This window comes from Macaca thibetana, chromosome 20, assembly GCF_024542745.1.
Source record: "Macaca thibetana thibetana isolate TM-01 chromosome 20, ASM2454274v1, whole genome shotgun sequence".
NCBI lineage: Eukaryota > Metazoa > Chordata > Mammalia > Primates > Cercopithecidae > Macaca > Macaca thibetana.
The window spans coordinates 56,273,055-56,296,821 of record NC_065597.1 but is presented as its reverse complement, the minus strand read 5'-3'; the positions used below and the strand labels follow the sequence as shown (position 1 = coordinate 56,296,821).

The 23,767-nt window shown below is 42.4% G+C and overlaps 1 protein-coding gene across 4 annotated transcripts; it reads right to left on the bottom strand.

Annotated features, from left to right (window-relative positions):
• Positions 1–3,742: 3,742 nt before the first annotated feature.
• On the bottom strand, positions 3,743–23,417 carry THUMPD1 (THUMP domain containing 1). Of its 4 annotated transcripts, none has more exons than XM_050774848.1 (5): positions 22,967–23,417; positions 20,354–20,528; positions 19,161–19,409; positions 18,311–18,737; positions 3,743–3,813 (listed from the first exon to the last, which is right to left on the bottom strand). In XM_050774848.1, the coding sequence occupies exons 1-4, from the start codon at positions 23,195–23,197 to the stop codon at positions 18,331–18,333; spliced, it is 1,062 nt and encodes a 353-aa protein (XP_050630805.1). In that variant the 5' UTR covers positions 23,198–23,417; the 3' UTR covers positions 3,743–3,813; positions 18,311–18,330. The 4 variants fall into 4 exon arrangements, with proteins under 4 accessions (XP_050630805.1, XP_050630803.1, XP_050630804.1 ...); XM_050774846.1 differs by lacking the exon at positions 3,743–3,813 and adding an exon at positions 15,113–17,092; XM_050774847.1 differs by lacking the exon at positions 3,743–3,813 and adding an exon at positions 15,113–16,923.
• Positions 23,418–23,767: the final 350 nt, after the last annotated feature.

Genomic DNA, 23,767 nt, shown 5'->3' with positions numbered 1-23,767 from the left:
AAGAGAAATCAAATCACATAGCGTATTTCTGATCATATAATTGTGCGAGAAACAATGATAAAAAGCTAAGCAAAAACTTTTATATGCTCGGAAATTAAAGTGCCCTTATAAGTCAGATATAAACATGAGAAAGAATCCAAAATGAAACAAAACCGCCTTTGCACTCAATAATAGGATCATAATATGGCAATAGAATGTTTCTCTCTGGCCTGGGTAATCCACTTTGTGGCACAAGGTTGTGTGATCTCAAATCACCCCAACCCACCTAGGTATTTTAACATCTGAAATGGAGTGATAATGTCACTAATCTGTGTCATCTTACTGCCTGTGAGTGTGGACTTTAAATTTTGAACCCTAATAAGGGGAAGAAAACCAAATTGATTTCCATGGCTGACCTCCCAGGGATGTCCAAGGATTCTGTACTTTTCAAGAGACAAAGATCTTCAGCTTCTCTCCTGGGCCATTTGGCCACAATACCCAGAGGGTTTGGCTGCCTCATGAGTGATGAGTGGGGAGTGTCAGACAGGTAGACAGAACCCAGGGGCCCAGTGATGAGAACAGACCCCCACTGTCCATCACCTTTTCTGGCCCTGTCCTCAGCTAAATTTCCCAAAGGCCTTCTTCTACCTGATTGCACAGAATGTGCTTAAACTTACTCAGGCCTCTGGCAGCTTAAAACCACTGCTTGAAATCCCTTTACCATTTACTAGAACATAAAGTTATTGTAAACAGGAAATATTCTGTTGATGCTACAAATAGTCAATGCCTTTACCAAAAATAGAAAGAAACCCTAAGAAACAAGCAAAACAAAAACAAAACAGGTATAACAAAACACTGGAATGAAATTCTACCTGTATGCTGTTGCCTGCATAAAGAGCCCCAGATTTGGGTTGTCTTAGTTGTAAAAGAAGAGATCAAGTGAAGGGGGGGGGTTGAAGTCAGATTAGCCCAAAAGTGAATGGTACAGAGTACCATGATGTCCATGAAAGTTTGCCAGGGTCGTCTTGATTATAGCCCAAGCAGAGACAGGGAAAGAAAGGAGATGTGAGCAGAGTTTGAGGCCTCAAACAGGGGAGGTTATTCATGCAGCCTAGGAAAGGTTCCCAAAAGCAGGGTCAACCTCCTTTGCAGGCAGGTCCCTTATGGAAGCAGAGCCAGGCATCTTGGATTTGAGACCAGCTGTGTGACCCTGGACTGATTTCCTTCCATACAATGAGAGTGCCAGTGGCTGTATGCAAAGACTGTCTGAGGATAGGAGGAAGCAATCTGTTGAGCACCTGTGCACCTGAGTATCGTCACCTCCCAAGGGCATCTTTCCTTCCAGAACTCGTGCCTTGGAAGGTCCTCGGACACTAAAGGCAGTGATGATGGTAACAGCAGTAAATCATCATTTACTGCTGAAGAGGGAGAGCCAAGGGGTAGGGCTTCTATGTCCTGGATAGGAATGAGTGTCTGGACACTCCTGGGGACAGCTGAGTGAGTCCTGTAGGGCTCATAGGTCTCCTGGGGCAGGTCCATCTTCAGTGGCATTGGGCCTAGGCCGGGATGTTGAGGCAGCCATGGGAGCATCAGCAGTACAGGCAGGCACAGAGGCAGTGGATCCAACAGAGGTGGCAGGTTTGGGATGGTCTGGTAAGCAAGTAGTGTCACCAAGCCTGGCTGACCACTACCTCCCACAGAAGATGCTTTGTCCCTTGCCTCACACTCCAGCAGGGCAGAGGCTGGCACCTGGAGCCTCATGGAGCATCCCTGAGACCTCTGTGTCATTAAATGGGTACTTGAGTCACTCAGGGCTATTGGAACAAGGAGGGAAAATCAGACCCCAAGATGTTTTGGGAAAGTGTTTAGCAAAGCACAGAATACACACACAACACAGGGGCACTAATATTGTGGGAGCTAATATTTTATGAACTCCAGCCCTAATCTGAGCACTCTCACCTGTGCAAACTGAAAGAAACGGGAGACTTTCAGGAAAGATAGTGTCTGAGTTTAACTTAAAGGAACTAAAACGTTGGAATTTTTACACTCCTTACACCCTTCCAAGTCAACTCTTTCAATGCTCCCATCCTTATCACTATCATGTGAGTAACTGGGGCAGTCAGGGATTTACTGACTTAATGTCACTCAGTCGATTCTAAGTTCACTGCTGATTACATCTGACCAATCTCCTTTTTCCAAACTTCGCTCTGTTTAATCTTGCTGGTGATAATTTTGTGCAGCTCTGGGACAAACTACACCTGGTTAAGGATAAAGCAAATCCACGGTGACTTAGTCCTGCTGTCATTTCCCATCAATTCCCCACTCTTCTCCTCTGCCCCTCCACAGTCTCCCACATAGGCTGACACCATATGTTGGCCTTAATTGAGTCCCCAAGTATTTCAGGCTCTCCCCTGGACCCTTTGAAGGTGGATGTAGCCATGGGATTTGCTTTGACCCAGGAGATGTGAGTGGAAGTGAAGCATATAACCTTGAGGCAAAAGAGTTGGGAGCCATTGAGACTGACCACCCTCTCCTTCATCTCTCAGAGCAGCTGGCAGGTCCCACATGGAGGCTGCTCCTTTATTCTCGTGGCAGAATGAGGGGATATAGAGCACAGGGGCCAGGAGAGCCATGGAGGACATGCAGCATGAGCGGGAAAGAGCTTTCAGTGTTGTATATTTCCATTGTTTGGGGCTGTTTGTTACCTACAGTGATACCTAGCCCATCCTAGCAGACACGCACCATCTACTCCACACTCTGTGAAGCGGGCTATACTATCTCAGGTTGTAGAGGGCATTAAGTGAAGTAAAAATGCATGTAGAGCATTGAGCCCATGGCCTGGCACGCACAGTGAGTACTCAATGTCAGCCATGTAGCTTCATAATGTGTACTGTCAGTACTCAAATAATGCAACCAAGTATTACAAAGAAGGAAATGTAAACTTTTTTGCATATGTATTTCTTCAAACTTTATTTTCAAACAGATAGGATAAAACTATGTATTTTTTTCATAGCCAGTGTTTTCTCTTGATAGTATATTGTTAAAATATTTTTATCTCAAAAATAAAAGATTTTTTGAGATTATCATTTTAAATTACATGAGAATGTTCAATTTAGTGAATAATTTAATTATTATTATTGGATTTTTGTAGGTTGCACACAGCATTTAAAACAACTGAAGAAAAATAAAAAATAAGAATGTATTACATATTGTAAAATTAATATGATTTTGTTAATTCTTTTATTCATATGTATAGGACATATATATAATACAGAATGCATTTCTTATTATAAGTTATGTTAAAAAATAGTTTAGAAGCTGCTGATTTGGATTTCCTTTTCAAATTTTGCAAGATTATAAATAACCTTTTTAAGTATTGCTGGGCCCTTATCTGGTTGTTTTTTTTTTCAGGTGAGCGTGTCAGCAATAATTCCTTTTGGGTTTCTGACACAAGATAGCAGTTTTCATCCAAATAAGTCAACTACTTCACCCCATCCCTAAGCCACTCAGATAGAAGAAAAAGCCAGTACTGTGACTGCCGAAGCTTCCCCAAGCATGGCCATGCTATGAGACGTGGGACAGCCAAGAACTGGGAACTGCTCGAGGGCACCAGGTCCCATCTGTCTGCACTCACTCACCTTCCTCATGTACTCGCATGGGGGATGTCACTGACTGTTCAAGGGCACCGGACCCCATCTGTCTGTGCTCACTCACCTTCCTCAGGTACTCGCATGGGTGTGTCACTGACTTTACATGCTGCTGCAGCTCCTTGGTGAGCCGGCCCTGGTCATGGGACAAGAACTGTGGAGTCAGGACAATGAAGAGCTTCACCACCTGCAGAATGAGAATAGGGGCTCATGATGAGTGCCAATCTAATATATAGTTTTAAGAGAAAACGTTTGTCAAATTAGTGGGAAAAAAAGGTGATGTTTGAGTCTATAATGGTCATAGAGCACAAGGGCTTCAGAAAAAAACAGGACCAAGTTCAAATCCCTGTACTTTGAATTTGTGCTTCATGCCATGCAAAATTACTTTACCCCTCTTAACCTCAGTTTCCTTCTGTGTGAAATGGAACAATGAAGTTTCATTCCTCATTCAGTTTCTGTCAAGATTTCATGAGATAATACATATAAAACATCCAACTCATTTAAATGTATAATCATTCCTCTCATAATTAGTAGTGGTGAGGTGGGAAATTAAAGAAAAATAAAATTAAAAAGAAAGAGAAATAAGCTTCCTTATATTAGGCTGACTTTTCCCAGAGGCAGCAACAAGCACAGCCCAGACCCAGAAAAAGCCTTGATAATACTATCTAATGTGCTCTGAAGACTCTCCCAGCACTCCCTCAACATAGCGAGAAAAAAAAACAAATTTTCCTTTGTTTTATGGTATAAGTTTATAGATTCCTGTTCTCTGTTAGTGACTTCAAGTATTCTGTTTTATCTAAGTAGCACAGCGAAGGTCATGAGCCATCTGAGCAGACCTGAGCTACGGCCACCTGGGCACCATAGTGAAGGTTATAGGATAAGACTGTGCCTAGGCAAACCTAGATAACAGACATCTGGGTTGCATAGCAATGGTCATGGCCATGTGTAATCCTGAGTTATGAACCTGTTACAATTTAAATAACTGCCTTTGTTCTGCCTCTGCATCCTTGCTGTTATGCCACTATGCTTTGTGCCACTGTAAGCTTGTTTCAGGCTAGCCCACTCCCCTTTTTGAAGTGTGTATAAAAGTCAAGTGCTGTCTTTGTTCATCTTTGTTCTGGGCCCAGATTTTGGATGCTGAGTCTGCTGGGTCTGAGTGCACTCAATAAAGATTCTCCTGTATAAACCCCAAGGTCTCTCTTGCCTTCCCGATTTTCTGCAACAGTAGGATCAATTTCACTATTACTGTATATACAGTTCTGTGCCTGAACCCTACAAAGAAAGAAAATGTTGGCCAGGCACAATGGCTCACACCTGTAATCCCAGCACATTGGGAGGCTGAGGTGGGTGGATCAGCTAAGGTCAGGAGTTTGAGACGAGCCTGGCCAACATGGTGAAATCCATCTCTACTAAAAATATAAAAATTAGCCGGATGTGGTGGCAGGCACCTGTAATCCCAGCTACTCTGGAGACTGAGGCAGGAGAATCACTTGAACCTGGAAGGTGGAGGTTACAGTGAGCCAAGATCGTGCCACTGCACTCCAGCCTGGGTGACAGAGTGAGACTCTGTCTCAATTAAAAAGAAAAGAAAAGAAAAAAAAAGTTAACTCAGCCAGGCGCGGTGGCTCACGCCTGTAATCCCAACACTTTGGGAGGCCGAGGCAGGTGGATCACAAGGTCAGGAGATTGAGACCATCCTGGCTAACACGGTGAAACCCCATCTCTACAAAAAATACAAAAAAGTTAGCTGAATGTGGTGGCGGGCACCTGTAGTCCCAGCTTCTCTGGAGGCTGAGGCAGTAGAATGGCGTGAACCCAGGAGGTGGAGCTTGCAATGAGCCGAGATTGCGCCACTGCACTCCAGCCTGGGTGACAGAGTGAGACTCTGTCTCAATTAAAAAAAAAAAAAGGAAAAAAAGTTAACTCAGCCAGGCGCGGTGGCTCACGCCTGTAATCCAAGCACTTTGGGAGGCCAAGGCGGGCAGATCACAAGGTCAGGAGATTGACACCATCCTGGCTAATACAGTGAAACCCCATCTCTACTAAAAATACAGAAAATTAGCTGGGCGTGGTGGCGGGCACCTGCAGTCCCAGCTACTCTGGAGGCTGAGGCAGGAGAATGGCATGAACCCAGGAGGCGGAGCTTGCAATGAGCCCAGATCACGTCACTGCACTGCAGCCTGGGCAACAGAACAAGACTCCGTCTGGGGAAAAAAAAAAGTTAACTCTAAAAAGTGCTAGTGATTTGTCATTTTTATTAATTATAACCCTTTTTAGTCACACAAGGCTTTGTACATGGCAGGTGCTCAATAAACACTTGTCGAATCAATGCATGTGCACTCTGGAGCCACACTGTTTAGCTTCTATTCTGCCTCCACCACTTATTAACTATGTAATCTGGGCAAGATAATTAACCTCTTTATGTCTGCATTTCCTTCTCTATAAAATATATATAAGAATCCCTAGCTTATTAGGTTGTTGCGAGGGGGGAATGATTTGGCACACAACAGGGGCTTGTTAAATATTAACTGTGATGATCTCCTTCCAAATCTCTATTTTCAGAGCCACAGACGAGTGCCACCTGCTGACCCTACTGTGTAAGTGCACATGATCACCAACTATGCTCTTTTCTCCACCCAAGGTCCAAGAATTGGGTAGTTAAGGCCTGGAGGTTTCTTTTGCATCTGGCTTCTCAGTGCCCATATAAAGACTTTTGTATTCTCTTCCTCATATTCCTGCAGATGGGGTCCAGGTTGCCCAACACAGTTGGGTGATCCTCAGGGCAGTGACCACCTATGCCAGCCCTATGAGGTAGCTGGAGGATCATCGTTCCCTACTTCTCAGGCTCTGGGTAGATGCCAAGTCTGGGGTGACCCATGCCCTCAAGTTTCTCACTTTGGAGGGTCACATTTTCCCTTGGCAAGGAGGGTAAAGGTCACAGGAAGCCAGCGACCCATGACCTGCCTGTGCCATGGGCCCAAACTCCTGAAAGTATGCATTACAGGATATTGAGCAGCATCCCAAGACTCTACTCGATGCCAGCAGCACCTCCTCCCCACCATTTGTGACAATCAAAAATGTCCCTAGGCTGGGCGCAGTGGCTCACACCTGTAATCCCGACACTTTGGAAGGCTGAGGCGGGCAGAGCACCTGAGGTCAGGACTTCAAGACCAGCCTGGCCAACATGGCAAAATCCTGTCTCTGCTAAACATACAAAAATTAGCCAGGCGTGGTGGCACACGCCTGTAATCCCAGTTACTTCGCAGGCTGAGGCAGGAGAATCGCTTGAACCCAGGAGGTGGAGGTTGCAGTGAGCCAAGATCGTACCACTGCACTCCAGCCTGGGCAATAGAGCAAGACTCCATTTCAAAAAAAAAAAAAATGTCCCTAGATACTGCCTAATGTCTCCTGGGGGACAAAATTGCCTCCTAGTCTATAAACTACTGGTATATCCTCTAGGACAACTGGACACTTTTCCAGGGACAACCAGAGCTCTACAATCCCAGAGCTCCCACTGAAAAAATTTATCCTCTAGTACTACTTTCTTAGAAACACTGTCATTTAGAACCAGCCCTCAAAAAAGAAAGAAAAGCATATTTATACTGCCTTGAAGAGAAGCTAACAAAGTTTGACTTGAAGGTTATATTCAGTTTAGCCACACCACATGAGCATCCAGTAGAGTTACAATGTATATTTGTTTCATTCAAACTTAATACATGAGGAGAGAAAGGAAGAGAGGAGCAATTTAAGAAGTGCAGGCTTGTCCACCCTCTTTTGCCACCAAAGTGCGGATGCCCAAGAGGGAAAGTGCTACGCAAGACAGAATAATGCAAATACAAATTTTCTCTTTTCCTAGTCAGTGCCAACGCCTTTGGTCCTATGTGAGCATCTTGCTCGTGTTTCAACAGTAATTCAGAGACTATTCAATGATTATTCTGAATGCATATGGTTTGTGTTCTACCCACACCCTCTGGTTCATTTGGGGCCTCAGTGTTTGAGAAGCAAGCTGTTCTAGGCTTTCGCACCTGTCTTCAGTAAGGCCAGTGGTTAAAAGCTAAGCTCCAAATCAAACAGGCAGGGCCCTGCTACTTACTAATAGCGTGGCCTCGGACACTCAAGATAACCTTCCTAAACCTCCATCAACTCTATCTATAAGAGAAGATTAAGAGCCACCTCACAAGGCTGTGGTGAGAATTTAATGTAAGTGAGTTGCTTGGTGAGATCACCCTGACGAGTGGGAGATGCCTGGTACACAATATCATGAGTGTCAACTCAGCCTTTTATTATTTGGAAGGCCTTGGGCAAGTTCTTTAAACTCTCTGAGCCTCAGTGTCCTCATGTGTAAAGTAGGGGTTGAGAAGAGTCTAAGAATGCTTCTAAAGCCCTTACAACCTAGCAACTGCTCAATCAATATTAGCTGTTATATCATGTGGCTCGTAATAAGCACTTAGTATCATTAATAGCATTTTGTCCCACCTTTTAACATCTTTAATAGCTAAGTTCTCCTCCATCTGTTAAAACGTAAGCTGTCAGAAATTTTTGTTATAATCACTAATGTGCCCCATATGCCTAGAATAATGTCGGGCAACACAGTAGGTGTTCAACAAGTATTTGTTGAAGGAACTTTCCTAAGACTTGCCTCTCCTAGCTTCTATGCTTGCTGCTTGAATGTCCTAATTATCTTGCAGGGAAAGCACTCAGGTTCCTCTCAAAAAGGCCCCGTGCAACTCTGTCTCTCTATGAATTCAAGAGGCTGCGGCACTGCTTGACAGGAGAGGAGGCACTCACCCCAGAGGTGCTGGAGCAGTGGAGGGCGCAAACTGGGCTGGAGCTACATGAGGGCTATGGACAGACAAAAGTGGTATATTTAAAGAGCAACATTTATGTTTAATATATGTGGGGGCCTTTCTGCCCCAGGATTTTCAACCTGAGCCCCTGAAGTGCCTCCATCCCACTCTAAATTTTTACAGAGTTTCCCAGTACACCTCATCTTGCCAGTAGTTACCAAAACCGGCAAACTGCTCAGTTAGGTTTTGCTAAAGGGGTGATGATGATTATTCCACCATACTCGCCTCCCCTTCATGCAGGAGAAATCTTAAGGGCTTTAGTAGGTGGGTGAGGCTCAGAACTGAGCAGCTCATCTTTCCAACTGTGCTGGGAAGAATCATCTGAGAGCCTCTGTGGGGAATTTATTCCAAGGTGCACTTAATGGAGTCTAAGGAGAAGTTTTCAAAGTGTGGTCCTCAAACCAGCAACATCAGCATCATTTGGGAATTTGGTAGAAATGCAAATTCTTGGGCCCCACTCCACACCTAATGCATTAGAAACTCTGGGATGAGGCCCATAAATCTGTGTTTCAACAATGCTCCAGAATCTCCAATTTGATTCTAAAGCACACCCATGTTTGAGAACTCCTGGTCTCAAATAGCGTATTTCAGAAGGTGTGCTTAAATACTGGGAAAATCAGTCCAAATTGAACTTAAGTTTCATTGTCATATCATTTCAGAAAATAAATTTTTGTCTACTTATGCAAAGTTTGTCCTCTCAATAGGGAATAATTTGTGCTGATTAGAAAGGAAAAAAAATTAAACCAGGCTCAATGGGGAAAAGAATGCTGCACTGTGATGTCCAGGAGGTTGAGAAAATATCTGACTGCTTCGATAAAGCAGAAAGAACGTTTTACAGTTTTCTGCTATTCACTGTACAACTCTTCACAACCTGCTGTCATTTTGTGAAAATAAAATTTTAAGAACATCAATTGTCTTTCATTCTAGATTATAGATGAAAATGGCAATGTTCTACCACCTGGCAAAGAAGGGGAAATTGCCCTCAGACTAAAGTCTACACTGCCCTTCTGTTTCTTCTCTGAATATGTGGTATGAGGATAGAAAGTGCTAGTCATGCCTTAATACAGACCTCGGTCCAAATTTCATTTCCACTATGTCTTGCTATGTAACCTTGGGCAAACAACAAAATCTATTTCATCAGCAGTAAAATGCAGAGACTATCATCTATCATCTGAGTATTATAAAGATGAAATTCCAAATGTAACAAACCAGTTGCAGTAGTTATCCTCAGAAAGGACAACTGGACAGGGTAGGATGGGGGTGCAGTTGGGGGGTGCTAGAGGCAGAAGAGTGGCTTTTTATTATACTCTTTGGGACCTTTTGTATTTTACACTAGGAACTACTTTTTAAAAAAAATTAATTTCCAGCCAGGGACAGTGGCTCATGCCTGTAATCACAACATTTTGGGAGGCCGAGGTGGGAGGGTGACTTGAGCCCAAGAATTCAACACCAGCCTGGGAAATATAGCGAGACCCCGTCTCTACAAAAACATAAAACATTAGCCAGGTGTGGTGGCACATGCCTGTGGTCCCAGCTACTCAGAAGGCTGAGATGACAGGATTGCTACAGCCTGGGAGGTCAAGGCTGCAGTGAGCTATGATCAAGCCATTGTAGTCCAGGATGGGCAACAGACTCCGTCTCAAAATATAAAATAAACAATTTCCTTTAGAAGTACAATTTGTCACTTAATAAGTGCCATACCCGTCTCTGTTCTGACCAAACTAATCCCCAAATGTCATCTGTGATTCCTAGGACAGTCCAGAGAAAACTGCTGCCATGGTAAAGGAAGATTTTTATGTCACTGGAGACAGAGGAATGATGGACAGCGATGGGGATTTCTGGTTTGCCGGCAGAGTTGATGATGTCATTATTTCCTCTGAGCTTGTAGATTTGCCACTCTTAAGAGGCAAGGATTGACAGGAAGGGAAAGCTCCTACTGGAGCATGTAGTGGTCAAAGGCTTCTTTTCCTTTTCAGGTAACATATTGGGCCATTTGAAGTGGAGAGTGCGCTTGCGGAGCACCCAGCAGTTGTTGAATCGGCTGTTGTCAGTAGTCCAGATCCAATTTGCGGAGAGGTAGATGAATGTCATTAATTAAAGTAGCAACTTTATATTTTCGAGTTCTGTCCATTTGACTATGGTAAAGGCTGAACCAAAAGTGGTCATTTAATTTTCACTATGAGGCATGCATTTGGTCAAAATATAAACCAGGCAACCAACTTTACAATAAGTTGTGTCCCAAAGGGGAGCTATTAGGATTCTTTTGAAGGCAAGTGACAGAAACTCAACTCAAACTGTCCTAAAAAAAAAAAAAAAAAAAAAAAAAAAAAAAAGACATTTGGCTCATGGTAAGTGACAAGCATTCAAGTACAGCCACATCCAAGGGTTCATGTAAGGTTGGCAAGACTTAGTCTCTCTCCATTTTTGGCTCTGCTGTTCTTTATGCTGGCTCTATTCGAGCGGGTTCTTCCTATTTGATAGCAATCAACTCCAGACTTACACAGGGTAGCAACCCTCCTTTCCTCCAGGAAAGGACAGAGCTCTGTTTTCAATCATTTCAAGCACCTCTCAGGACTGCATTTGCCCACCTTAGATCACATCTCTCACCAGTGTGGTTCAGGGTAATTGTATATGCTGATGGGCCAGACTTGGATCATATTGTGTCCGGAATTGGTGGGTTCTTGGTCTTGCTGACTTCAAGAATGAAGCCACGGACAGTCACGGTGAATGTTACAGCTCTTAAAGGCGGTGGCATCTGGAGTTGTTCATTCCTCCCGGTGGGTTCATGGTCTCGTTGGCTTCAGGAGTGAAGCTGCAGACCTTTGTGGTATTACAACTCATGAATGAGGCGTGGACACAAAAAGTGAGCAGCAGCAAGATTTATTAAACAGACCGAAAGAACAAACCTCCCACAGTGTGAAAAAGGATGACAGCCCCTGCCACGGCTGGGTCACGCATCCTGCTTTTATACCCTTATCTGACCCCACCCACGTCCTGCTGATTGGTCCATTTTACAGAGAACTGATTGGTCCATTTTGACAGGGTGCTGATTGGTGTGTATACAATCCTCTAGCTAGACATAAAAGTTCTCCAAGTCCTCACCAGCTTAACTAGACACAGAGCACTGACTGGTGCATTTACAAACCTTGAGCTAGACACAGGGTACAGATTGGTGTGTTTACAAACCTTGAGTTAGACACAGAGTGCTGATTGGTGTATTTACAATCCTTTAGCTAGACATAAACGTTCTCCAGGTCCCTACCAGATTAGCTAGCTACAGAGTGCCAATTGGTGCAACCATGAACCCCAAGCTAGACACAGAGTGCTGATTGGTGCATATACAATCCTCTGGCTAGACATAAAAGTTCTCCAAGTCCCCACCCGACTCAGGAGCCCAGCTGGCTAGCCTAGTGGATCGCGCACCAGGGCCGTGGGCGGAGCTGCCCGCCAGTCCTGCCCCGCACCTGCACTCCTCAGTCGTTGGGTGGTTGATGGGACCTGGTTCCGGGGAGCAGGGGGCAGCACCTCTAGGGGAGGCTCCAGCATGGGCATGGCAGGCTGCAGTGCTGGGGGACCGGTGAGAATTCGAGCCTGGCAGGCCGGCAGTGCTGGGTGACCCCGTGCACCCTCCACAGCTGCTGGCCCAGGTGCTAAGCCTCCCGCCTGCGCCTCTCCCTCCATACCTCCCTGCCAGCAGAGGGAGCCAGCTCTGGCCTTGGCCAGCCCAGAGAGGGGCTCCCACAGTGCAGTGGCGGGCTGAAGGGCTCCTCAAGTGTGGCCAAAGCAGACGCCGAGGCCAAGGAGGCACTGAGAGTGAGCCAGGGCTGCCAGCACGCTGTCACCTCTCAATATGTCTATCATTGGAGATAGGGGTTGGTGTCAATCCCACCAGAGAGAAGTTAGGGTAATACTCTATAGGAAAAACTACAGTAGCTACTAAAAAGGGGGAACAGATACTGTATAAGCATATGCAGATTTCACTGGATAGGCAGCACATTTCACTGAATGGACAACTGCCATGGAACTCAGAATACATTTTCTCACAGAAACAAGGCAAACAGAAAATTGTGGCCAGTTTCCCAAACAAGTCTCATGAGACTGTTTAGGAAGAATGGAAAGGAAACTCTGGCAATGACAATAATAGTCTTACTTCTAGGAAGAAGCCCTATTTTCCTAATTTCCTTTCCTCATGGACGTTTCCTACAGACACAGCAAGTGACAAAATTTCAAAAGTTTGTCAGCATCCTCCCACATGTGTACCTCTCCCTCTCACACACCAGTGAGCCTCTACAGTGACACTACGGGTCCCCTACTCTTACCTCTTATACCTCCTCCACTCCCCATTTATTCCATTCTCAGAAATAGTTTCCCTTTGCTGCCATGTTCTCATTCTCTCAATATAAATGATTTCAGCTGAACAAAGTAACCACCAATTAGAATCAATGTATGAACAATGAATAATATAAATTATGCTTACTAACCTCAGGAATTATCTAATTGGTAGGTTTTAAACAGTATTACAAAGAGAAGCAAACAATATGAGGCAAGAAACGACCTTGTAGAGACACATCAATCTTTCCTGAGAGTTTTTTGCTTCATTTTGTTTTGTTTTGAGATGGAGACTTGCTGTGTTACCCAGGCAAAAGCAGGAGTTCAGTGGTGCAGTTATAGCTCAATGCAACCTCAAACTGCTGGGTTCAAGCGATCCTCCTGCCTCTGCCTCCTGAGTCACTAGGACTACACGTGTGCACCATCGTGCCCTGCCTAATTTTTTTCTTTTTAGTCTTTGTAGAGATGGGGTCTCACTATGTTGACCATATAGTAGCTCATTATATAGGTAGAAGGCACCTTTTTTTGTTTAGCCCTAAGAACCTGAATATGTTTTGTTACAACAGTATAAATGCATGATGAACTAGAGCCTTTAATCAACTCTGCAATACTGAATCACTACTAAGAATCTTTCTAGAAATCTTTTGTCCCATTCTGTATGGGAAAAGCACAGTGGCCAAGAATGACCAACTGCCTTGTTTCTAGGGACAGCACTTGACATCTATCCTAGGACTCTTGGCCCTAATGTCCCTATAAATTCAAAGAACATGACTGTACATATCAAGGGGCCCCATTTAATATTCAGAAAGAAGATAATATCCAAAGAAACCAGAAACTTTCATCGAATAAGGATTTAAGAACAATACTATATAAAGACATGAAGATGGCCCTGTAGTTTCCCTCTAACCGTGGAATTGGTTGATATTGACTGATCGTCTGCATGAAACTTCTAGTTCAGTTAGCATCATTTCAGTCAAAAGGTAGTTAATTTCAACCTAAGAACTACTCACATTTTCTCCATTACATTCACTAAATTAATGAACTTTGACTTTCAGAAAGGCTATTTGAGGGCATTTTAAAATACAGTAGTAGTCTTATTTTGAGAGAACAGAACAAAAAGAGGATTTTTATGGTCAAGCCAGGGCAGAAAACTATATATATTCCAAATTATCCCTAAAAAATCTTCTTCAATTTCCAGGATCCAGCTCTGAAAAGACAAGAACTAAGTGTTCTTTTCGCACTTAGGTGTAGTCTCCATTTTCCAGGAACAGTAGAGACCTAGGACTAGTTTGAACTAGGGGAAAGCAATGGGGTAAAGGGATTATTACTTTCTTGTGGCAAAGCATTTAAGTGAATTTGCACTACACTGTCACCCTTCTTATATAAACAAAACAGTTTCTAGTGTCCATGAGATTCAATAAGCTTAGGCTTATTATCAAGATAATCTAGACTTTAAAATTCAGTCTGAGTTTCATGCAAGCTCTCTCCTATTGCACTAACTGGAAGAATGGAATCAAATGTCTCATAATGTTTTTCTGTCAATTAGGTGGAATTTGTTCAAGAACTCCCAAAGACAATCACTGGGAAAATCAAACACAATGTTTTAAGAGACCAAGAATAGGGACGAACATAGCTTGATAAAAAAAACTGAAGGGTTAAGTAGTAATATGATTGCTTTCTCTCATTATTTGTTCCCGATAATTCCGTGACTACTCTCTTAAAATGTTTAAGATCCTTCCTGGTTGAAGTTTTTGTTTTCTACTTAGCTAAAAAATTAAAAAATAAAAGTCTAAAAATATATGGATGAAAATTGTTTTAATAACCAAACTGACAAAGGTAATAATGGTTTCTAGTGTTTAAAATAGGAGTCAAATGATTACTTAGAAAAAGAAAGTGCACAATGAATCTGTATTTTGTGCCTGATTAATTAAAAATATATACCCTAAATGTTCAAGACAATTTCTTCTGCTTAACAACTTTATGAGACCAAACTTTAAGACATTTAAAATACTGTTAAAATGAGGAGTATAAATAATTCAAAAATCAGTAAGTGAATTTAATGAAAGTACTGTATTACTGTGGCTCATTTTGAAGCAAATTAACTGTAAAATATCTGAAACTTGGATTTAAGGATCAAGGGTAATTAATAAATTTTCTATACTTTTTAGGTTCATGTCCATGACTTTTTATAATTTGACATATAAACATCTTTCATGATACATATATATACTACATATATACTATATATATATACTATAAAGCAACAGATTTACTAAGAGTCAGAAAGAAAGAAAAAGTACAGAACACCAATTTTAGGGAACAAATTTATTTTGATTTTTCTGAAAATATCAGAACTATGAAAAACAAGCTTGATATTTGGCTGTACCAAAAGCAAAATACAAGTAAAAATAACATTTGAAAACCATATTTAACCTTAGAGAATCATGTTTTAAAATACAAACTTTAACATTCTTTTCTCTATGGAACTAAACATTTTCTAAACGACAAGACTGTAGTTTTATTTTTTTTTTTAACTGACGTAATTTTTTAAAAGAAAAAACAAAAGGGGAATAAAAAGCACTTACTTCCTACTCTGGAATCTCGTCATTTATAAAATAACATGCTCAAATGTCAGTGAAAATAAACAGTTGATAAACCTGAAAACAACTATTTTAATGAGTTCAGGTTACAACCGAACACAGGATTTTGTAACTGGGAAAGAATAGTTTGTATAACAACTGAGTCTTACCAAATACAAATAAATATAAAAGGCAATTAAAACAAAACTATAAAATCAAAGTCTTTCCGTAAAGTAGCAGCTTTCACAAAGTAAAAACAATTTAGTTCCACAGAGTTGTATGTTCTGTAGGCATATGGCCAGTTTTTTTCCAAGTCCTTTTGTCTTGCACTATCAAAATAGAATCTTTGTCTTGGAGCAAGTCTGCTGAAGAAGGCACCAAAATCCTATCCTCCCTATTCCCCTAAATGATATTAATAATCCTCTTATCAATCATTTCAAAGTAACTTCAATGTCATTAAGAATTAACATTTGAAATATGTAAAGCTACAGAAGGAAGGTCCTGCCTATTCTCTTTACCCCTCTCAAATCATTCTAGTCTAGTTTGCCAAATAGAACCACTAGCTAGGATAAAAATATATTCCCATGTTCACTAGCCATTAAATAAACATAGCCACTTGTGCAGGAACCCTAACATTTTTAGCAATTCCTAACTTTAAAACTTAAGGATATGCCCATTTCTACAAGCTAACTTTACAGCTTCTTAATATTCTTAATCTGGACAGTTTACTTTGCAGACTTTGTTGGTGTCTGCCTTTTCAATTGTTTTACCCAAAAATAGGCCTTGAAAAAACTTTCAGATTCAGGAAACCCCTGCAGAGAACCCTCATGGTATGTGAATGTGAGCATTAACTTGAAGAATACTCTTATTTCACAGAAATTCAGGACTGTCAGACTAGGGCTGAGTTCATTCTCTTCCTTCAGAGACAAAATTTCAAGCTGAGCAGATTCATAGACAAGGGTTCCTCATACAGTTATATACTAGTGCTGGGAAAAGGAGAGAAAATGCTATTTCATTGGGTCTTGTGGTTCCTCCAGTTGGGTTAGAAAAGATTTGAGAGTTGTACCCTTCATTTTCAAGTCCCAGTGGCTGCAGAAACATTTCAAGGATTCTTCTGGCAAGGTGGCAAGTCAGTTTCCTTTTAGATCTAAGACTCTTGTCACTTTAAGAAAAAAAATTTTCTCCTGAACCTTTCAGAGACTTGTCCATGTGTTCATGTGATGAAAACCGTCTGCAAAACAGGCTAGTTTCTGTAGCCATTTTTCATTTCCAAAGCACTCAGCAAAAGCTGGCTGTTTTCTTGTAAGTACTCTGGTAATTCACCTTTCAATTCAAATATCCTGTAGAGAACTCTTCCTCTGATAAGCCAATGGATGTCTGTATGGTGCGGGGAGGTTTATGTGCTGTTTGTCCAGGTTTTTCTTTTGGGGTTTTTTTTTTTTTTTTAACATTTTTGCATAAATGGGTCTTTGACACAGGTAACCAGTTTTGTAACATTATTCAGAACGTCACTGTATCTTCAAGTTTTTGATATCAGCATCTCTGTGAAGAAAGCAGTGTGCTATAATGTCAACATCAGGATTTCTTTTTTAATAATGCAAAATGACTTATGGAGACAACAACTGATGGGGCCAGAAGTGTAGATAACAGACCTCTGGTTATCAGATATGATGTCACAACATTATATATTGGCCTTTGTTTTGGCAGGCTCCTAGCAAAAGAAAAAGTTTTCTTTGAATTTCATCATTTATAAATCTTACAAATGCTACAGCATGACAAGTATTAGTGAAACCTGTTGACTCATCATCCTGGATAGAGAAGCTGCCACTTTTCAGTTAATGACACCAAACCTTTTTTGCACCATATGAGATATCATCAGTAAATCAACTTACTGAGAAAATAAAGTCTTTTCAATTTTGTACTGCATCTTGCCCCAGCATTTTAATGTTATTAGATTCTCACCAACTATGCATATTTTCCTTTCCTGAGATAAGTTCTGCTACTAAATAGTTTGCTTCTTAAACCTTTTGACTAAATGTGATTTCTGAACAAAAGCCTTACTGTTTTTGTTTTGATAGTCCAAAAGCCATTTGAAAATAATGAATATCCTTTCTTGTCAAGTGGCTGTGATTTAGTTACAATTGCTAGTTTTATAAGTTGCATGCCACAGACAGTGCACAATAGGATAGGACAGCTTGGACTGAGTCCATATAAAACCCTTGAGAAGTAGCTTTCATTATAAAGACAGAATTTCTTTGTGTCCCTTGTTGCACTAGTATACTGAAGTATACTCAGAAGACTGAAATTCTTCATCACCAACCTTTTCAGAAATGTCTGTAGCTCTATGCCTAAATGGTTCTCTTCTCTCTCACATCTTGCCTTCCAAAATTGCGGCACTGGACTGTCAACTTTGTTACACACAAATGTTCAAATGTTAAAAAATAAAAATAAAAAAATAAAAACAGACATAAACAAGAAAATCACAAAAGTACAAAAACTTCACTAAACAATTCACTTCTAACCTACATGATCCACATTTTTGCAATGTTTACAGCACAGTGGCAGCGGGACAGCTGAGCTGTGGCATGTAAAAACACCTTCCTTAGAATGAAAACTTCCCTCTGATTTTCTGCTTCACAGTCAGTTCACTCCCGTAAGTCAGCTGGCACTGCAGAAGAGGAGCCTAGGAGAGGTCAACATCCGCCTCCTCCTATCCTCCCCTCTTTGCAATAGCAGCACATGGGTCTGCCTCTACATAATACCATAAGGGCTGAAAGATCCCTAACAAAACTGTTAACAGGGCTGCGCAATCATTGTTCACTACTGTGAGAACAGCCTAATGCAGCACACAAATAAAAAACTGTTTTTAAGTCACAATTTAAGGTAAAACCCCAGCAACATCTCACAGAGCCCCAGGTGAGAAACCCACCTCCAACACCGAATGAATTCCTATGAGAGGTCATTTTCATTTGACTTGGATCCTTCTGTGGCTTGACTTGCAAGTTCAGGTTTGGCTCCTCCCTCATTTACCACCTGCGGATTAGACGTTGGTTTTGTCTGCCCCAGCTCTTCAGTATTCTCCGGTACCTGCTGGTTATTTTTTCCTTCTGCTGTGTTGTTTTGGTCTGATTTGTCAGCAGATTCCAATTTAGCTTCTTTCCCATTTCCCTGCTTTGAGTTAAGCTGTGATGGATCCTTAGGGCTCTTCACCACCTCCTGGAGATTGTATTTTCTAAACAACATGTAATCTTTCACAACACTCAGGCAACAGACAGCTTTGATGATTTCTACTACCACCGTGTACTGTGGATTGGTGAGATCCACTTTATTTTCTGAATTGAGGGTGCACACTATTCCTGTAACAAAAACAGAAAAACACATAGCTGAGGAGGATACCATTATGTTTGACAGATACAAAAAATCTTTTGTCTGTTTCTTGTTAAAATAAGACATATAGTAATCCACTCCTCTATGTGGACTTCAAATACTCTGAACTCTTACAATAAATAAATACAAATGAAACCCTACAACATTTAGTAAGAATATTTTTTTCCAAACAAAAATTCAATTTTTAGTTAAAAAAGACTTTATCTAACTACCAGAAAATCTCATATCCAACATATTGAAATCAGTTGATTTAATATTATTTTAAGAACATTTTAATATATTTGTTCTACACTCAAAAATGTAAGCCTTAAATCTTTAAAAAGAAAAAAAAATCCTTTAAAAACAAGTATTTACTATTGAACGCCTACGGAAAATCACTAAGAGAAACATACCTGCCAATTCTCTGATAACTTCTTCTCTATTCACATGACTGTTATTTCGAGATTTGTACACAATCTGAAATGTCCCTTTGTTAGGAGTTTTAAACCAGGGTTCCAAAAATGTTTGTGCATATTTTTTCATATCTTCTAAAAAAGCCTTGCATGTGCCTGAGATGGGTAACATTCGTAGAATAACTCGAGTCTTCTTCTTCTTGGTTTTGTACATATCCTGGAGAATATGATGCACCAATTTCTCAGGTTCTTAAGAAAAAAAAAAACCAGAAAAAAAAAAGTTAAGAAGGTAATTTCTCAGACATCCTAAACACTGAACTCTAAAATGAATTTTCACTGGCAATGACATAAGTTGACAGAAGAAATTCTGATAATGAATTTAAATGAATCTACCTAGTCGTTTTTCCAACTAGTATTTCTTCAGTGCCTAATATGTACTATAATGTACCTAATTTTTAACTTTTCATCATTACTGCTTGCACTAGAAATGACTGTTTAGACAGTCATTTTTTGTGACGTCCTGAGTTATCCAACCTGAACACCATGCTCTTGTTTTCCTGTAACAACTATCAGAGTACATTAAACAGTACATACTTTTTTACCAAAAAACAAAAAATAAAAAATAAAAAAAATCTGTGAGTCACTTTAAAAGATGTAATTAATCCATTAGCTAAGTTAGCACAGAAGTCTAAATCTCAGACCCAGGAGGAATCCCAGAACCATATTAGGCACGAGATCATGAAAGGGAGGTCCTCAGGCTGCAACCTGCCTACATACAAGTCTATTTGGGGTTGCTCTGAAAATTTTTAAATTAGTTGACCACATTGAAAAATTTAAAAACTCCAGATTTCCAACTTATTTTGAGAAATTCGAATACCTGGACCTGCATTCCCAAAGAGCAACAACTGGCTGGAGCTGAGTAGCAGCTGCCCCTTTTAGACAGAACAGGCACTCTAGTTCTGCTTTAAGATATATACGAAGGAAGCAGCAAAGCCAGGTTTCCACTCTTAAGCCAATGCTACATCCACCACCCCATTCTACCTCTCCACAGGCCAACTGCTAATATAGTGTACAGAAGCTGCCATCAAATGATTGAGTCATGCCCAAGAAGCCATTTTGTAAGCAGTATTCCCTGAGAGAGGAATATACCCAGATGTTGTAAGATCAATAATCTTAACAAGTATTCGTCACACCTATCCCAAGTGTCCTGATGAAGACGACGTTATTTGCTCCACTTTCCACTGACTGGAATCTTCTTAGCCTCAACTCTGTAGATGCCTTAATGTCACCAACTTCTTTCTTCAAGGCAGCCTCCACATCATCATCCTCTCCCTCACTTCCAGAGGGCTGCTGATCCTTGTCTGTAAACTGTTTGCATAAAACTAATGAGCAGAAATGACACAACAGCTCACATTTAAACACTGTAAGTAATCATTTATGTGAAATCTCTTGTGGCAGGCGGCTCAGTATTGATTTTTTTTTTTTTAATATGGAGTCTCGCTTTGTCTCCCAGACTGGAGTGCAGTGGTGTGATCTTGGCTCGCTGCAACCTCCGCCTCCTGGGTTCAACCAATTCTCCTGCCTCAGACTCCGGAATAAGTGTGATTACAGGCGCATGCCACCACGCCCAGCTAATTTTTGTATTTTTAGTAGAGATGGGCTTTCGCCATGTCAGTCAGGCTGGTCTTGAACTCCTCAGGTGATCCACTCGCCTCAGCCTCCCAAAGTGCTGGGATTACAGGCGTGAGACATCATGCCCAGCTAACTCAGTATTGATAATAAAGCCTTTTTTTACGAAACTGGGACACCACACCCTTCAAAACATGGAGCAAGGCCGGAAGTGGTCGCTCACGCCTGTAATCCCAGCATTTTGGGAGGCTGAGGCAGGCAGATCACCTGAGGTCAGGAGTTCGAGATCAGCCTAGCCAACATGGTGAAACCCCGTCTCTATTAAAAATACAAAAACTAGCCCGGTGTGGTGGCAGGCGCCTGTAATCCCAGCTACTCAGGAGGCTGAGGCAGGAGAATTGCTTGAACCTAGAAGGCAATGTTGCAGTGAGCTGAGATTGCACCACTGCACTCCAGCCTGGGTGATAGAGCAAGACTCTGTCTCAAAAAAATTAAAAAAAAAAAAAATGTGGAGGAAGAGGGAATTCCCACAGATACAGTACGTAAAATTTGAAAATGTTTTCAAAAGCATCCTGACAGTTTGAGACAGAGAGAAATGTGCTGACCAGATCAATCATTTCAGGGTGGACCTTAACACCTTGACCAGGTATCTGTGTGACTGACATGACACTCTCCTTTTGGTGAGATTAGACCAAATACTTGTGGAATTAAAAAGCCTTACTCTTGTTCTATTAAGGAACAAGGCACAGAAATACTTGTTCAATAATTTTGGCCAAGCATGGTGGCTCACGCCTGTAATCCCAGTACTTTGGGGGTCGGAGATGGGCGGATCCCTTGAGCCTAGGAATTTGAGACCAGCCTGGACAACATGGCCTGAGAACCCCTCTCTACAAAAAATACAAAAAATTAGTCGGGTGTGGTGGCACATGCCTGCAGTCCTTGCTACTCGGGGGCTGAGGCACGAGGATCGCTTGAGCCTCGGAGGTGGTGGTTACAGTGAGCAAGATCATGCCACTGTACTCCAGCCTCCACCTTGGGTGACAGAGCAAGACCGTTTCCAAAAAAAGAATTTGCTCAAAGTACAGGAGTAGACAGGATATGTACTTGTTGCCCATTTCTCTGCCCCTCAGTGCCCAATGAAATCGCCAATCAGGCACAATAATTGTACACATTTACTGAAACTTTATTACATACCAGTATGTACTTTATGTACATAAGCAACCCACTAGCCAGTCTTAAAGTATTCGCCTTTTTATCTAGCTCAGCAGCATCAAATAATATGCCCGTGTCCGAGTCCCCAGCTGGTAAAGGATGAGCCGTGAATTTAAATTCCCTCCGTATTATTACCCTTCTTCATGTAATCCCTCACAGTGTGCATGTGGGTATTGGTCCAGATTCTAAGACAGTAATATGATTTCCAAACAGTAAGACTTTAGGTGATAATGGTAAAAAAGTTTTTACTTTCTAAAATGTATTGTAAGTGCAGTAACTGGCATTAGTAGTAAACCTATTATTCAAAGATATTGCTTCAGGTAAACACATTATTATTCCAACTTCACAAGGCTGTCATGAGAAATGTGTTTCTAAAAGAGCTTCAGCACACCGCCTGGCCCTCAGTGAGCAGTCCATAAGTGGGAGCTAGGCCGGGCTCAGTGGCTCACGCCTGTAATCTCAGAACTTTGAGAGGCAGAGACGGGAGAATCGCTGGAGTGTAGGGTTTAGGACTACCCTGACCAAAAGAGTGAGACCCCTTATCTACAAATTACAAAAATTAGCCGAGAGTGGTGGAGCGCACCTGTAGTCCCAGCTACTCGGGAGGCTGAGGCAGGAGAATCGCTGGAGCCCGGGAAGTCGAGGCTCCCTTGAACTATGATCTCGCCACTGCACTCCGGCCTGGGCAACAGAGCGAGACCCTGTCTCACAAAAATAAACATAAAAGTAATGGGAGCTACCGTGGTTAATGATGGAAAGAAAAGGTGCAACACTTCAAGCACAAAAAACTACAGCGCCGAAGTCTGCGAACGTCTCAGGGCTAGGGACGGTAAACTCCGGAGAGACCACGCCCCTACAGCCGTCACGACGACGACCCAAAGCGCGCATGCCCATACCGACAGCCAACCCTCCAGCCTTCCCTCCTCCCGCAAGGCCTAGCAGCCAGCCCGCCCCGGTACCGGTACCTTTTCTGGCCCATACATGTCGTCGCCGTATTCGTTGAGCAGGCTGTAGGCCTCTTCCACGCACTTGCGCTCGTTCATGTTGCAGGTGATGAGGATGCCCTGTAGCCCGGGCTCTAGCTGACGGGGCCCGCCAGCGTCGCAGCGCCGAGCGCGCTTGGCCAGCACATACTGAGCCTTGCCTTTGCGCTTCCCGCCGCCAGGCTGCGTAGTCGACTGGGCGGGGGCCGCCATCGTGTGCGCAAGCTGAGAGGAAAGAGAAACGTTTCTCGGCTGCTGTTGGCGTCCTCACCTACCGCCGGCGCGAGCTGGTGACGTCAGATATGAGCGACGGCCTCCCCTAGCCCGCTTCCAAGCTTCATGCCGTGCTGCGCCGGGTCCTAAGGCCGGTCTGTATCCGTCAAAGGGGTGGAGTGACACCCGCCCAAACCCCTCCTCCTTCCCCGACTCCCAATTGCAACCTGAATCCAGTAGAGGCAGCATGGCAGCCATTCTGGACGTGGTGTCAGTGGCTCCCCACCCTTGAAGCTGGCTCCAGCCTCGTAGCTTCCTCCACCCAACCTTGGTACGTGTTCCTCCAGCCTTCCCTATAATTCTGCCAGTTACTGTGGAGGAAAAGTAAAATGTTAAATTTGAACTCAATTGAACGTAGACACAATGGTCATCAAGTCCGGAACAGGTTGCATGAGCCCCTTGAGGCATTCATTCATCCAGCACTGTTACAGATAACTCTGTGCCTGTACTTGAGTTGTTGAAAAACAGACAATCGCAAAAACAAGTTGACCTTTATGTGTTCCTTGAGCC

Excerpts from the sequence above, each read along its gene's own strand:
- THUMPD1 (XM_050774848.1), bottom strand. The coding sequence starts at position 23,197 with ATGGCGGCCCCCGCCCAGTCGACTACGCAGCCTGGCGGCGGGAAGCGC. Across the intron at positions 19,410-20,353 it reads CATCAGGACACTTGGGATAG|AACCTGAGAAATTGGTGCAT; the intron begins GTGTGACGAATA and ends TTTTTTCTTAAG. Across the intron at positions 18,738-19,160 it reads AGTTATCAGAGAATTGGCAG|GAATAGTGTGCACCCTCAAT; the intron begins GTATGTTTCTCT and ends TTTTTGTTACAG.